At 35.8% G+C, this 14,144-nt stretch overlaps 1 protein-coding gene across 2 annotated transcripts in view; it reads right to left on the reverse strand.

Moving 5' to 3' along the window:
* fam184a (family with sequence similarity 184 member A) overlaps positions 1 to 14,144 on the reverse strand; it is a 129,090-nt gene that overhangs the window by 66,760 nt on the left and 48,186 nt on the right. For both annotated transcript variants that reach the window (XM_014473626.2, XM_005811844.3), the window contains exon 2: positions 1,596 to 1,715. In XM_014473626.2, the coding sequence (XP_014329112.1) occupies positions 1,596 to 1,715 (120 nt within the window). The remainder of the gene's footprint in view (positions 1 to 1,595; positions 1,716 to 14,144) is intronic.

Consider the following 14,144-nt stretch of genomic DNA (forward strand, 5'->3'; position numbering starts at 1 on the left):
AGTAACTTTTGCAATTCCCTTATTAATCGATCAATAAAAACCAATACTCAGAACTAGACTGTATCGGTAGATTTTTTGTATTTGTGTAGCACATGCAATAGGAATGCTATTTTATTACATTTTAGGCAAAAACATATATAATCTTATTTAAAAAAGTAACTGAAATATTTTTTATTGGCATCTTTTAATAAATTTCTGATGTTGTATAAAAAACCTGCAGAATGTGACAATTTCTTGTCAGATTAGTCAATTAATTGTCAGAATAATCAATGGATTAATCCATTATTGAAATAATCGTTAGTTGCAGCTTATTAGATTTTTCTCATTCATTCTTTTACATAATTAAGAGATAATAATTAATTAATTAATCTCTTAATTAAGTAATTAAGAGATTTTATTAGTGATTTTGTTTTACATTTTTTTAACTGAGCCATATTTCTACAGTGAAAAACACATTTCTCCCAAACATAAGATCTTTTTCATTTCATTCACAGGCAGAAAAACCTAAAAGACGAATATTCTGCTGATAAAATATTGATGATTTCATCCTGAGAGCTGGCTGTGAGATCCTGGCTAATCTGATAATACTTTACAGTGGTGAGTCTCTGTAACGACGCTTTGAGGTGATGAAATCATGTGTTTGATCTGGAGTTAAAAAGGAGGGAAAGAAGACCTGGCAGGTGCAAAAAGGTACAAAGTTTCACTCCTAAAGTCACGTTTTCATGGAGAAAATGAAACAAATGAAGCATTTTCTGACCAAAAAGAAGAAGATAATTACCAGCTGTTGATACTTGATGGGGCTTATATGACTTTATAACCATAAATTCAATGTTTACCCAAAAACCCCAAAATTAGCATAACACTCATGTAATTACATATGAGATCAACACACCATGTCTAAATCTTTTATGCTCATTTTGCAGGAGTTCTTACAACAAACCCTCTGATAAAAGAGTCAAGCTGTAGTTCAAATGTTAACTAAGTCGGGTCAGACTGGATTTGACTCTGAAACGTTTTTGGGGTTATCGGGTTGTGATGGGGGACCACTGGAAAGACTCTGTGGCTTCAATATGGGATCAGCGTAGCTCTCTTTGTTTTGTCATAATGCAGCCGTTCATCGGACATGCATGGCTACATTAATGAAATAAGAGGGTTGATTTAAATTTAATGAATTTAAATACAATGAAAACACTGTAAAAACACTAAATCTCACCAAGTATTTCTGGTCTCGTTTCTAGTTAATTTGAAATGAGACAAAACTAACGTACAATTTATTTTTCAGCGAGATATAAGAGCTCGTTTTAAGTGAATAATTTCTCAATATTGATAAATAAAATTGATAGTTCATCTGGCAGATTTTTTCCACTTAGAAAATGGGAAAATGTATTGTAATAATTAAAATAATCTGCCAGTGGAACTAGTATGTTTTCCATGAATAATAAGGAATTATTCACTTTAAACAAGCTTACATATTTTGTTGGAAAAAAATTCTACGTTAGTATTGCCTTATTTTAAGTGTGATACGATATTTGCACTAGAAAATAGACTAAAATGACTTGTTCGTTTTAGTTTTTGCAGTGTGAGTGAAGACTCACCTGCAGGATCTTCTCTCTGGTCTCAGACAGAATCTGCTGCACCTCCTCTTCATGCGCCTCCTTCAGCGTGGCGATGGCCGCCTCGTGTTCATCGTTTTTCGTGTTCAGTGCATAGATAACCTGCAACAGACACGCATTCGGTCAAGGGTGTCCAAAGCGTGGCTCGGGTCCCATTTGTGGCCGTTAGACTGCAGTCCAAGAATAATACCAATTTGTTTGTTCAACTTTTTATTTTAAATCTGGGTAAAATTATTTCTGATATGGCTTTCTTGCAATAGAAAAGCAGAGTAGAATCCCGTCTATCCAGAGACTTTGTTTCACCCAAATCAGCTTTTATTTTATTTATTAAACTCAGCTAACCCTCACAGGCTTTCTATGAAAAATCCTGTTTTGTAACTTAACTAGATGCCTTTGTTATAAGATAGAAAATGTGCAAAATCCTAGTTGTTGAGTGTAAGATTAAAAAAAGATATCTGGCTACTTTATTTGTTTTATCTTAATTTTTTTGGCCACCCCTCCATTAGATGTTAAACACGATCACTATCAGGATTTAATGCAGTGTTAATACTCGACTTTGCGACTCGTTGCATATATGTTCCTGAATATTTAATGCAGGCTTGAGCTGCAGAAAATCGTTTTCAGGATGAAGTGTAACTGGATAAAAGCGAAGCCGTTACAATGATTTCAGTTTACAAGACAGAAAAGCTTTGCATTTATTCATGAAAAGCAGCTGGAGTATTGGAAATGTGCAGAAACGTTCAAAAAAGTCAATTCAGTTTGAATATATATATATTAAAAAACCCCACTGCTCTTTTGATCTTTTATTTGATTATTACAGATGATCAATCTCTCTTTTTGTTTCTATCAGAAAGTCAGGACTTTGATGATTCTGATGGCACCTATAGATTCCAAAGAATATAGAATAAAAACATGAAATCAGATCTTCCAAATCAAACGAGTGAATTAAGCAGCCGTAGCATGAGGCCTGTAAAGCTTCTGCATCACAAATAAGCAGATTCAGGATGTAAATGAGCCTCCATGATCCCGGCATCAGCTCAGCGACGCCCTGTGGTCATGAATTAGAAATGGGCTGCTGCTGTGCATCACCGGGGTTAAAAATAACACAAGCAAACCGCCGCGCACGGGACCGACCTCTGACCTTTAAATCCCATCCCCAAAATACACGCGGCCATCCGGAGAGCCGTAATCTGACAGCGCGGTAATCCCCCGGCTCATGGGCACAAAGAGCGGGACGGGGATGAGGTTTCACATAAAAAAGCAGAGACACATTTTTCTGTTTCTCAGAAACAGAAAAATGTGATGCTGCTGCCGCTGCTGCTGCTGGAGAAGCAGGTCAATAATTCAGGACACTGAGCTGCACAAAGCTGCTGAAGACACTCAGAGATTACAGACCATGTGTCAGAATCAGAATACAGAATATCTTGATCCACAATTTGTGATAGTTAATGTCGTTTTTGGGTCGAAAATAATAAGTTCTAGCATTTATGTTAAATACCTGAAATCATTTCTATATTATTCTGAGATGCATGAGAACATGGGAAAAACCATGGGACAGGGATCAACCAATCACCGCTCAGTCACACCACCCTCTTTGAGAATTTGAAAACCTTTGATCTTTATTTACCAAAGTTATGGGGGGATCAAATATTTAATTGGTTTGAAATAATAATAATCTGTTTCCCCTCCATAACGTGGGAACTAATTAATTTAACAGCAAGTATTTAACTATGTTCATTCCTCTCACCATGGACAACAAATCCTGTAGATTTGGGAACATTTGCTCTTTATTCGCCAAAGTTACCTGGGGAAACCAAATATTTCAGCCATCTGAAATATTTGGTTCCCTCCCTGTAACATGGGAACTAATTATGAGTTTTCAAAAACTCTTCAATTGTATTCATTCCTCTCACAATGGACAACAAATCCTGTAGATTGGAAACATTTGCTCTTAAATGGAATTAGTTCCCATGTGATTGACTGGGAACAGATTCTTTCAGACAGCTGAAATATTTAGTTCCCCCAGGTAACGCTGACAAATAAAGACCAAATGTTCCCAAATCTGCAGGATTTGTCGTCCAACGTGAGAGGAATACATATAGTTAAAGACTTGCTGGTAAATTAATTAGTTCCCGTGTTATGGTGGGGGAACAGATTATTTTCAACAGTTGGTGTTGGAAATAATTGGTTCCAACACCAACTTTGGTAAATAAAGACCAAATGTTTCCAAATTCTCAGGGATGGTTTTGGGTGGTGGTGTGATTAAACAACCCAAATCTCAAGATGATTGGTTAATCCTTGTCCCATGGCTTCTTCTTTGAAAAAAAAGAAACTACGTTCTCATACATCTCAGAATAATAGAAAAATTATCTAAGGCATTTAGCGTAAATGCTCGAACTTATTATTTTCAACCCGAAAATGACATTAACTATCAAAAATGATCAATTAGAGATATCTTTTATCCAGTGATCTGTCACATTTTACATTAGAACAGGATTTGCCAGAAAACCTACACTCTCATTTTTTCAGAAAGTCTACTTTTTGTGCCATCAGCCAGCTTTCATCCATTTATATCAGCAGTAAAAATATAAATACACACAATGTGTTGGAAGACAGTGTTTGATGGCTGACTGATCATAAGTGAGGATAAGTGAACTGAGCTCTTTGTGATAAAAAAAAAAAACTAAGTAAACAAAACAGAAAACGACTATGTTTATTTATTTCGTTATTGTAGAGTTTTGTTGATTTTTTTTAACAGCAGCTGTTGATTAAACTGACAGTTACAACCTGATCATGATTATTTGAGTCGTTTTACTGAGAAATTGATCAGAAGCTGCGTGAAAATGATCGGCTCCGCCTCTCTGGCTGCAGTGCGCGCTCCCAACACAAACAGGGACAGATTTTTACACAAAACTGGCGCTCTAAAATGTATTGGTTCAAAAAAGATCATTTCTGGTCTCCCAAGCCTACATGACAAAGAAAGAAGAAAGAAAAGAGCAGGAGAAGCAGGAAAAACAGTGTAGAGAGAAGGAGACGATCACATCTACATCCAGGGCTTTTAATACGATGAAAAGAAGCAGATAAGTTTCTTAAATAAGTTTTTGTTTTTTCTGTTTTCACTGACTCTGACTCTTCATAAACAACAACTTGTTTTCCTCCTCTGATGCAGATGACCTGTGAATTTAACTGTGACCATTCGGTCTTGTTTTTATCTGTCGCCCCTTGTAATTTAACATTATAGCACTAAACAACAGCTCTGTGTGTTTATATATTCATCTAGACGGTTCAGTGTGGCGTATTTTTTAAAAACGTTATCTTCAGTCCCCCGCTTCAGATTGATGCCATTTACAGCAAAAAGTCATATTTAAACGAGGAAATTGCTGCTGCTTGTGTGAACTCTATAAACATTTAAACTGGTGCTGCTTTAAAATTAAAACAAACTTTGGCACTTTCCTGATTTATTTATTACTTTGGATGTTTTCAAAACTCTATTCTGTGTACTGACTGCTTACGTATTGCGTAAACTCTGGGCCATAGGAGCCACTACAACTTGCAGGTCGGCAACTTTTTCTTTCTTTAATTTTTATGTTTATTGTGCTTTTCACTGGGAACTGAGGCCTTGTGGTGTCAGGGTAGATTTGCTCTACAAATGTGTTAAAGGAATGGTAAATTACAGAGAAATCATGCATTTACTTATATAACTTTTGGAAAAAATTAACTTTTATAAGCAGTTTTACTAAACTTTTTACTAGAGAAAAATATTTGGATACTTTCCCCAGTGAGAAAAGCGCCACTGAATGAAGAATCTACGTTAAAGTGAGACTTCTTGTTTATACACAAGCTTTGTTTTTCTAATGTTTTATACAAAAGATCCAAAAACATAATATACTGTCAATGGAAACTCAATTTTCATTTGCATGATTCAGAATTTTTCTCTTTTTCTACTGGATGATGAAAGTTGTAACAAGCCCTTTTTTAAAGGACAATTTTGTTCACAGACTTTATATCTGATTTTATTTGTTATTTTGGTTATTTATTCTAGATATTAATTTTTTTTTTCCAATTCCAAATGTTCATTTAAAGTTTATTGATCTTTGAAAATGGGTTCTTGAATTATGTCATTACCAGTATGTTGGTTGAAAATGGTCTCAAAACAACATTATCGTTTATTGTAATAAATACATGTATAATTTTGTCTTAGTTTAAGTGTACCAAGACATTTCCACTAAAAACTAGACCAAATATACTTGGTAAAATTGAATGTTTTTGCAGTGTACTCATGGTGTGTGCTCAGTTTTAGCTTTTCCTTGACTGAATCTGGTTAAAAAATAAAGCTGCATATTCCAATTATGAGCAGTTAAAACATGGAGCTAACATTTCAGTCAGTAGCAGCAGGTCGGCACTCAAATCCAGCGCAAAGTGAAGCTTTTCCTGCTGAAGATAGAAGCTTTTAAAAAGATAGAAACACGTTTCTTTGCCTTTCCTGTCAGTTCAACTCAACAGTATATATAAAGGTTCGAATTCACAGCCTGTGCTTTTATTTGGAGCTTTGTGTTCATAAATGAGCAATGAATTGCCCGAGATCAGAGACCAACAGCGACTGAGAATATTTGGTTTGCAGTAAAATAAAGCATCTTTTCCTCGGAGCGACTGAATTATTCAGACTCTCATCAGCTTAAGACGAAGAAGCTCTTAGAGGAGCTAAAAATCTCTGTCACGAGACACTTCTGCAGATGAAATGCACTACTCAGAATGCTGCAGAGGAACACACACACACACACACACACACACACACACACACACACACACAACAGGCTGCCAAGATCCTGGTGAACCAGTGAACCCGGGTCCAAACGCATCAGTGTGATTGGCCTGACTAATGGCCACCAGGCGGAAGAAACCATTGTGCAATAAAGTGTGTGTTTCAGAGATAAAGTCTTCTTTTTCTGGCTCTGCCACCCAAAAAATACCAATAGTTCATTTAAAAACTTGAGGTAAATTTTGCCAGATTTATCCCCACATTCAAGGACACACTCTGCTTTTGGGAGTGTGTGAGCACAACTCAATTTATAGGACTCAGAGCGCCAGCAGTGAGCCTCTCAGGCTGGTTTTTCAGTCGCCTTCGCTCTGATTAAGATGACACGCGGCTTTAAAAAACGTCCTGCTTTGAGGTCGAATTTAACTCCATGTCAAGGCATTTTATGGTAACCCTGAAGGGACACGCCGAGTCAAACGCAGTTTGATGAGCGGACATTTCTAAAACCGATGCCAAGAGTAAATTAAATTAAGTAGACTATAGAGATTATATTTGCCTGGGAAAAACCTGAATGTACTTATTTTTTATTTAGTTTTAGGAAGATTGTACATGAAAGAAAAATAATAGTTGTGCACAGAGGAATAAATTTCTGCCAAAAAAAAAAATCCTGTGAAACTTCTAGATTTACAATAAAAAGATTTAAAATTCTCCATCAAAAAATGTTAAATTTGTGAGAAAAAATATTTTTATGATTAAAGTGGCAGCATTATGTGTTATCCAGGCATGTAGGGCCATTTCATAGCACAATCAAGTAACTGTTGTTATAAAAATGAAACATCAAATATGACTTCAAAGACATTTGACTTTGGACTCTATGGTCTTGAAATTGGGCCTCTGTGTCTTTAAGATCTCCTGCTCGTTCTGAAACTCCGCCTCTAGGAAGTCATCGTAACACAGCTCCTTTATTAACCCTTTAAAAACGTTTTACCGGCGTTTCACCGAGAAGCAGCTCCTATAATGGGCTCAGCTGACCCACCAGGTGTTTGCTAATTGCTGCTGGCTAGTCTGAAGGAGCTGAGTGGAGGAGAGCTGCTCTGTGAGGCAGAAGCTTGCAAACGGCAGCTCTGAGGAGGAGCTGCTCTTGAAGGTGAGGTTAGGTCCATCCAGGCGTTTTGCACAGCTGAATGGTTGCCATGGAGATTAAATCATTTCTCAAACATGCATGAAACAAACAGGGCAACACTCCAGGTTTGCTTTCAAGAGGGAATAACATTATGACATGATGTAAAGCTTAAAAAAAAGAAGTCTATTTTGCATTACACTGCCCTTTTATAGATTTAAATTTTAAAAATCTAAACTAGGATGCTCTCCGACATTGAAAAGTCAGGAGTTTGTAAAAAAGAAGAAGTTTGAGACCATATAGGTGGTAAAAGCAGAGGATGGAGTATCTAGCAGTGAGTCAGAAAGGTGCTGGAAATGAAACTATAATAAACAACAATGATCCTAATGAGACGAGAGCAGTCCATGTGAGGCGGACTGCTTACTGTTTGTGGTTCCATCACTGAAAGCCTTGTTATTTGATTAGCTGCATGAATTCAGCTTTGAGAGGCTGGAAACAGAATTAAAAATAAGTCCAGGTCAGCTTGAATATCATGTCCTCAGTACAACAGGAGCTACAAACCAGGAGGATACTGTCCTCCCCAGGGAGCAGCTTATTTTTATTTATTTATTGTTTACTTTGGGTAAAATGTTCTGCATCTCAACTGCTTTGGTCTGTTCAGTCTACCACTGAAACGATTAATCGGATTAATTGTGATTAATCGATAATTGAAATAATAATCCACCAATTTAGTAATTGATTAATTGTCAACTAGAGAACACAGACTCAAAAAGGCCATTTGTTGAAAGAATTACACATTAAAAACAAAATTAAACGAAAACTGTGTAAATTTTTTAAAATAAATTTCTTATTTTACCAAACAAAAAAAGCACTGTCTGTAAACACAAACTCAAAACTTCACCTAAATCAAATTCTGTAAAAAAAATAAATAAAATAAATAAGTATGCTGTTCAATTATTAATCAGTTAATCCAAAAATGAATCAACATGTTGCACTGTACTGTTGTTAAATCGATTAGAAGGTGCTGAGCTTTTAACATGTTGATGTTAGAATTCATTTCTCTTTTTTGCTGTATTTGCATCATTTGATACAAATGACAAGCGTCCACTAAAGGAATGCTGTTTATTTTCTTAGTTAAAAATAAATGTAATTACTTGTTTATTAGCATCTTTTAATATATCTTTAATACTATATCAAAAAGTTCACCTTATTAAATTAAAAAATCTACAGAATGTGGCAATTATTTATAAGGTTAATTGTCAGAATAATCGATTAGTAAAACAATCGTTAGTTGCAGCTGTAGTTCAGTCTCAAATTGAATCTGAAACCGTGAAGCTGAAAGAATCCCGTCACATTTTGCATTTTACTAAAGAGCATTAAATAATCACTGAAGTCTTGTAAGAGAATGAGTGAGACAAAGTCGCTCACGACGGAGATCTTTTCTCTTCTCTGCCGGTCGATCACTTCGTGTTCTAGCAGCGCTTTGCTTAAATAACAGAAGGCAGCGGATCAATAAGGCGACAGAAAATGCAACACACTGTGTGTGTGTGTGTGTGTAAACACTGTAGACTTCTGCAGCTAGTGACTGGAAAAGCAGGAAAAACCCCGAAATTTGAAGCTCTTTCTTCATGTTTTTTTTAAACTATATTTGAAATACAATAAATATGGAAACATTTCTGCCCTGTGACAGACTGGCGACCTGTCCAGGGTGACCCCGCCTCTCGCCCAAAACGTTCACTGGAGAGGCACCAGCACCTCAGCAGACCCCACTGGGGACAAGGGTGTTACAAAATGGATGGATGGATGGATGGATGGATACATTTCCAGAAATATGAGAGTTGAGGGAAGAACACTGAAAAAACAAAGTGCCAAAGTCTAAAAACTAAAGAAATTTTTCTAAATGAAAATAAAGCAGCTTTCATCTGAACAATAGAAGTAAAGTCATGACTTTTGTTGTTGCGCAACACCCCCCCCCTCCTTTCTGTCTCTACTCTCTCACTCTCGTACTTCCTCTTCTGAGAGGGGAGATGTGCTACCAGCTCTCCATCTAACGGGTTAATTGAGTTTCCTAAATCTGCCGGGATTTACCCTGTCCAGAACTGAAGTAAACTCTGTTTAAGCTGGTTTCGAGAAACGATTCACCTGATTTTTAACGGCCTACATCCAGGTGTCTCACCCTTCTTCCCTCTGTGAATTAGCCAGACTGAGCAGCCTACAGCCAACTAGTTTCACAGAGCACACCTGTTAACGGTCGCTCGTTCTCTATTTTACAACTTGCATTTGTTATTGAACCAGGTAGGTTTTAGTGACTCGGGCGAGTCCCAAGGATGTTGTTTTAAATTTGGGCTACCAGCAACCTATAAAACATTTTCCCCCTCTTCCTCTCCAGAATCAAACATCACAGCTATTTTACAACCATCAAAGAACTTTAAGGTGACTCATTAACTGAATGTCCACAACATCTTTTAGATTTTCTTTATGCTAAATATTTTATTAGTAAGGCATTTTTGCAAGGGTCAGTACAGCTTAATTCAGTAGCAGAAATAATCAAATAAGTAAAATCAATCATCTAGTCTATCTTTCCCTACTGCTGACACTGAGAACTAAAAAAGGAACCTTTGAGAGAGACGGACGGAGCCTGGCGCCTCGAACCCCAGACCTGGCACGATGACGAAGAAGGTGCTGCAGCAGGAGGAAGACGCCGATCGATGAAGGCCAGGATCTCCGCAGGTCTGATGATGAAGAAGGTGTTGCAGCAGGAGGAAGACGCCGATCGATGAAGGCCAGGATCTCCGCAGGTCTGATGATGAAGAAGGTGTTGCAGCAGGAGGAAGATGTTGATCAGCGAAGGCAGGAATCTCTGTAGGTCTGATGAGCCTCCTCTCCGCATGGATGGTGAGGTCACACAGGACTTGGTGCTGGCAGGAAGGAAGGCACCAGTTCTTCTTCTTTGTCTTTGCCTTTGTCTTCATCTTTGTCTTTGGGGTCTGAACCCAGCCGATGAGAGAAGTGCGATTTGAAGCCACAGGTTGTGGGGCTGACGGGTTGGTCCCCATGGCCGGACAGTCTTCGGCTCCGTGGCCCCGGCTCTTCTTCAGCTGCAGAGTTCTTTGTCCATCTCGATCTTGGCTCGAAGCTGCCCGGAGGATCCAACGAACGGTTCCTCTTTTGCACTCACCTTTTATAGGGTTTCTGACTGCTCAGACAGATGATCTCATATCCATCACTGTCTTACAGACATTTCCTGATGTCTGTGCTAATGTCTCAGGGTTGCTCAACCTCCTATGTCCATTGCCTGCACAACCTTTCACCTACTCTCTAAATAAGGCGTTGATCATCTCTGCTCTCCTGTTAGTTCCTTGCCTTTCACCTTTCACCTACTCTCTACCTCCAACATATCAGTGATGTTTAATTGCAGTTACACCTTTTACACCATTTCAAGTTCAATGTCAAAATCACATTTATATCACTTTTATTTTCTTTAGCTTCTCTGATTTTAGCATTCATTTATAATTTTATAACCATAACTTATATCACATTTATTTTCTTTAGCTTCTCTGATTTATCATTCATTTATGATTTTATAACCATAACTTATTAATTATACTTATTATAATCTTAATGTGAGTTATTACAGATGTTTTCTGAAAAGAAACCAAGAATAATCCATGATTCTAATTATTTGATGCCAAAGTTACAGTTACTTGTTTTTCTTGTAAGTGTTCCCACAAATGTAACTGTAAGTATTATTACAAGTAAACCAATATTAATATAAGTATTTTACTTTGAATCTTATCAAATTACTCAAAAATGTTTAGATTTCATTCTTTAAAACTTTACCTTTGAAATAAAGAATAGTCTCAGCTATTTTTATAAATCTGCAGGCTGGAACTTACTTCCTCTTTTTCCAGGAAACCTGCTTTTCCTGTTTAATGACTCTTTCTGACTGACTATGATTTCTTATGATTAGATAGAAAAAAGTAGAATTAAAGCAAAGTTTGCATGAGACAAAAACAACACACACAACCAGATTTATTTTATTGACACTTAAGTCTACTGTTGGGCCTAGATGTCACTTGAGTGATTCATTTTAAAGATAACTTTATTTATTATTACTGTTAAACTAACTTTATTGACACTTAAGTCTACTGTTGGGCCTTGATGTCACTTGAGTGATTCATTTTAAAGATAACTTTATTTATTATTACTGTTAAACTAAAATCTCCAGCATGGGGAAGTGGGATGAGCTCGGATTTTCTTGACACTTTTTAATTGTGTTCTGCTGTAATCAAAGACAAAGATGCCCTTTTAAGTTCACCTCAGTCAAATACACAAGTCAATCTAAATTAGTTGAAAAGTCTCCATTAAGCCTCCGTATAAATATTTCAAGAACAAAAGAAGATTTATTGTAATACAAAAGATAAAAAGCCAAGTTGTAGATTCTGATTAAGCCTGTCACGATAAGAAAATAATCAGTTAATCACATGATAAATTAGAATTTGATCTTTTCCATTCTGATGATCAATCATTTTTGAAGGGCAATTTTGTTTGCAGACACATAATAATCAATTTTATTTATGGCTGTGGCTGTAAGCGGTTTTTATTTCTGTTTTATTTATTGTTTGGATTTTTTAAAAATATCTTCCAGTTCCAGTTTTAACTGTTCTTTACAAATTTTAAAGTTTACTATCTTTTATAGGGTAAACTTGCATTTTTATGCCATTATCATCATGTTACTTGAAAATTGTCTTAAAACAACAATAATATCATTTATCACAATAATTTACTATCCAGCAAACATTGTTGTACTAATTCTGATGCCTACATAAAGTGAGGAAAATGAGAATTTGGCTAAATATTAATTTTGTTTTTTCCCTCCTGCTTAAAAGTTTGAGATTATAAAACAAATGTTAGAGTAATCACAGCTAAACCCAGTAACTGTCATCAAGTGTTAGAGAACTGGTAGTGAGTCTTCACATCTCTGTGCAGGAATTTGGATATAAAATTCAGCACATTAGAGGATTTCCAACTTGATTTATAACTGGACTTTGATTAGGCCACTCCAAAAACGTTTTTTGAGACAGCTGTGAAAGATTTTCCATAAACATACCGTGTCCCAGTAGTCCTTTGTGATTGTGATGCTTTCAGAGTTGGATAGTAACTAATTAGCTTTTCCCAATTACATTTACTTTTTTGAAAAAAATTGCTTTTTACTTTTACTTGAGTAATTTTATTATTAAGTATTTCTACTCTTGCTTAAGTAGAATTTCTGGATTTTCTACCCACTGAATGTAAAACAAACATGTTTTAACCAAAAGTCCACCAGACACAGACACACACCTGCAGTTTTTGTTTCCTAAGATTTTTATTGGAAGAAATTGATTTGGAAAAAAATTATTTTGTCTGATTTTGCTATTTTTTGTAACTTATATGAATTATTGTAATTTTGGTCCTTAAAATACCAAAATTTCCATTAAACTTTATATTTTGGTCCATCTGATGATGTAATTTTTAAATATTAAATGATTGATCATTTGATCCATTACTCAGTACCTGAGTAGACTTTTTTACCAAATACTGTTTTACTCTTGAGTAATTTCTTGGACGGCTAGTTTTAATTTTTACTTGAAGTATTGCTACTTTTACTTGAGTACTTTTTGGGCACTCTACCATTTTTTGGATGTTTTACACTTTGAGGTTGTTTTGACGCCTGTGATTCAATATATTGTGCGGCGCTAATAAAAAATTTAAAGCAAACTGTGGCGGACAGTGACCTCAGGAGAGTTCACTTTTTGTTCTGCTGGCTTTACAAATGTTCAAAGAGATCCTAATAATGAAAAATGAATAGATGCAGCTCCTCTTGAAACTTATCAAAGGATTAAATGAATAAAAACGGTTGGCTGTCTCTTGTTACTTTTCCAACAGTCACACACTCCTACAAAGTCTATCATCCAGGTCAGCTAATGAGACTTTGATGATAATGATGATGTGTAATGACCATCATTTCTCCACCTTAATGCTAGCCTGCAGCCATTTCCCACCTTGTGGAAAAGGAGTTTAGTCTTCAGAGTGCAGAGGAGTGGTGCAAAAACTGAGGACTGAACATACAAAAATTTATTACATTTCTTGTATCTAGGGCCAAAACGATTATTGGGATTAATCGGCTATTGAAATAATTGTAAACTAATTCAGTAACTGATTAATCGTTAACTGGAGTATACAGGTGTAAAAAAGACCATTTGTTGGAAGAACAATAAAGTCAAAGAAGTAGTTTAACCAAAATTTAACAAAAAATATAGATATTGCATTTAAGGTCTGTAAATGTGTTCTTCCCAAAACTCCTCAACTGGATCAAATACTGTAAAAAACAACAAAAAAGTCTCAAAACACCTTTAGCTATCCAATTATTAATCGGTATATTAGTCTATAAATAATCAAACATTCACTAAAGACAAATTACTATTGCATTTTGAGCAATAAAATGCCCTCTCATTTAATAATGGCTTTTATTTATTTATTTATTTGCATCTTTTAATGCATTTCTACTATTGCATAAAAAATTATTGAGGTTACTCTGCAAAATGTGAATTTTTTTATCCGATTAATCGTAGAATAATGAATTAGTAAAGTAATTAATAGTAGCAGCTCCTTTTGA

This window comes from Xiphophorus maculatus, chromosome 15 (assembly GCF_002775205.1).
Source record: "Xiphophorus maculatus strain JP 163 A chromosome 15, X_maculatus-5.0-male, whole genome shotgun sequence".
NCBI classification, from domain to species: Eukaryota; Metazoa; Chordata; class Actinopteri; order Cyprinodontiformes; family Poeciliidae; genus Xiphophorus; species Xiphophorus maculatus.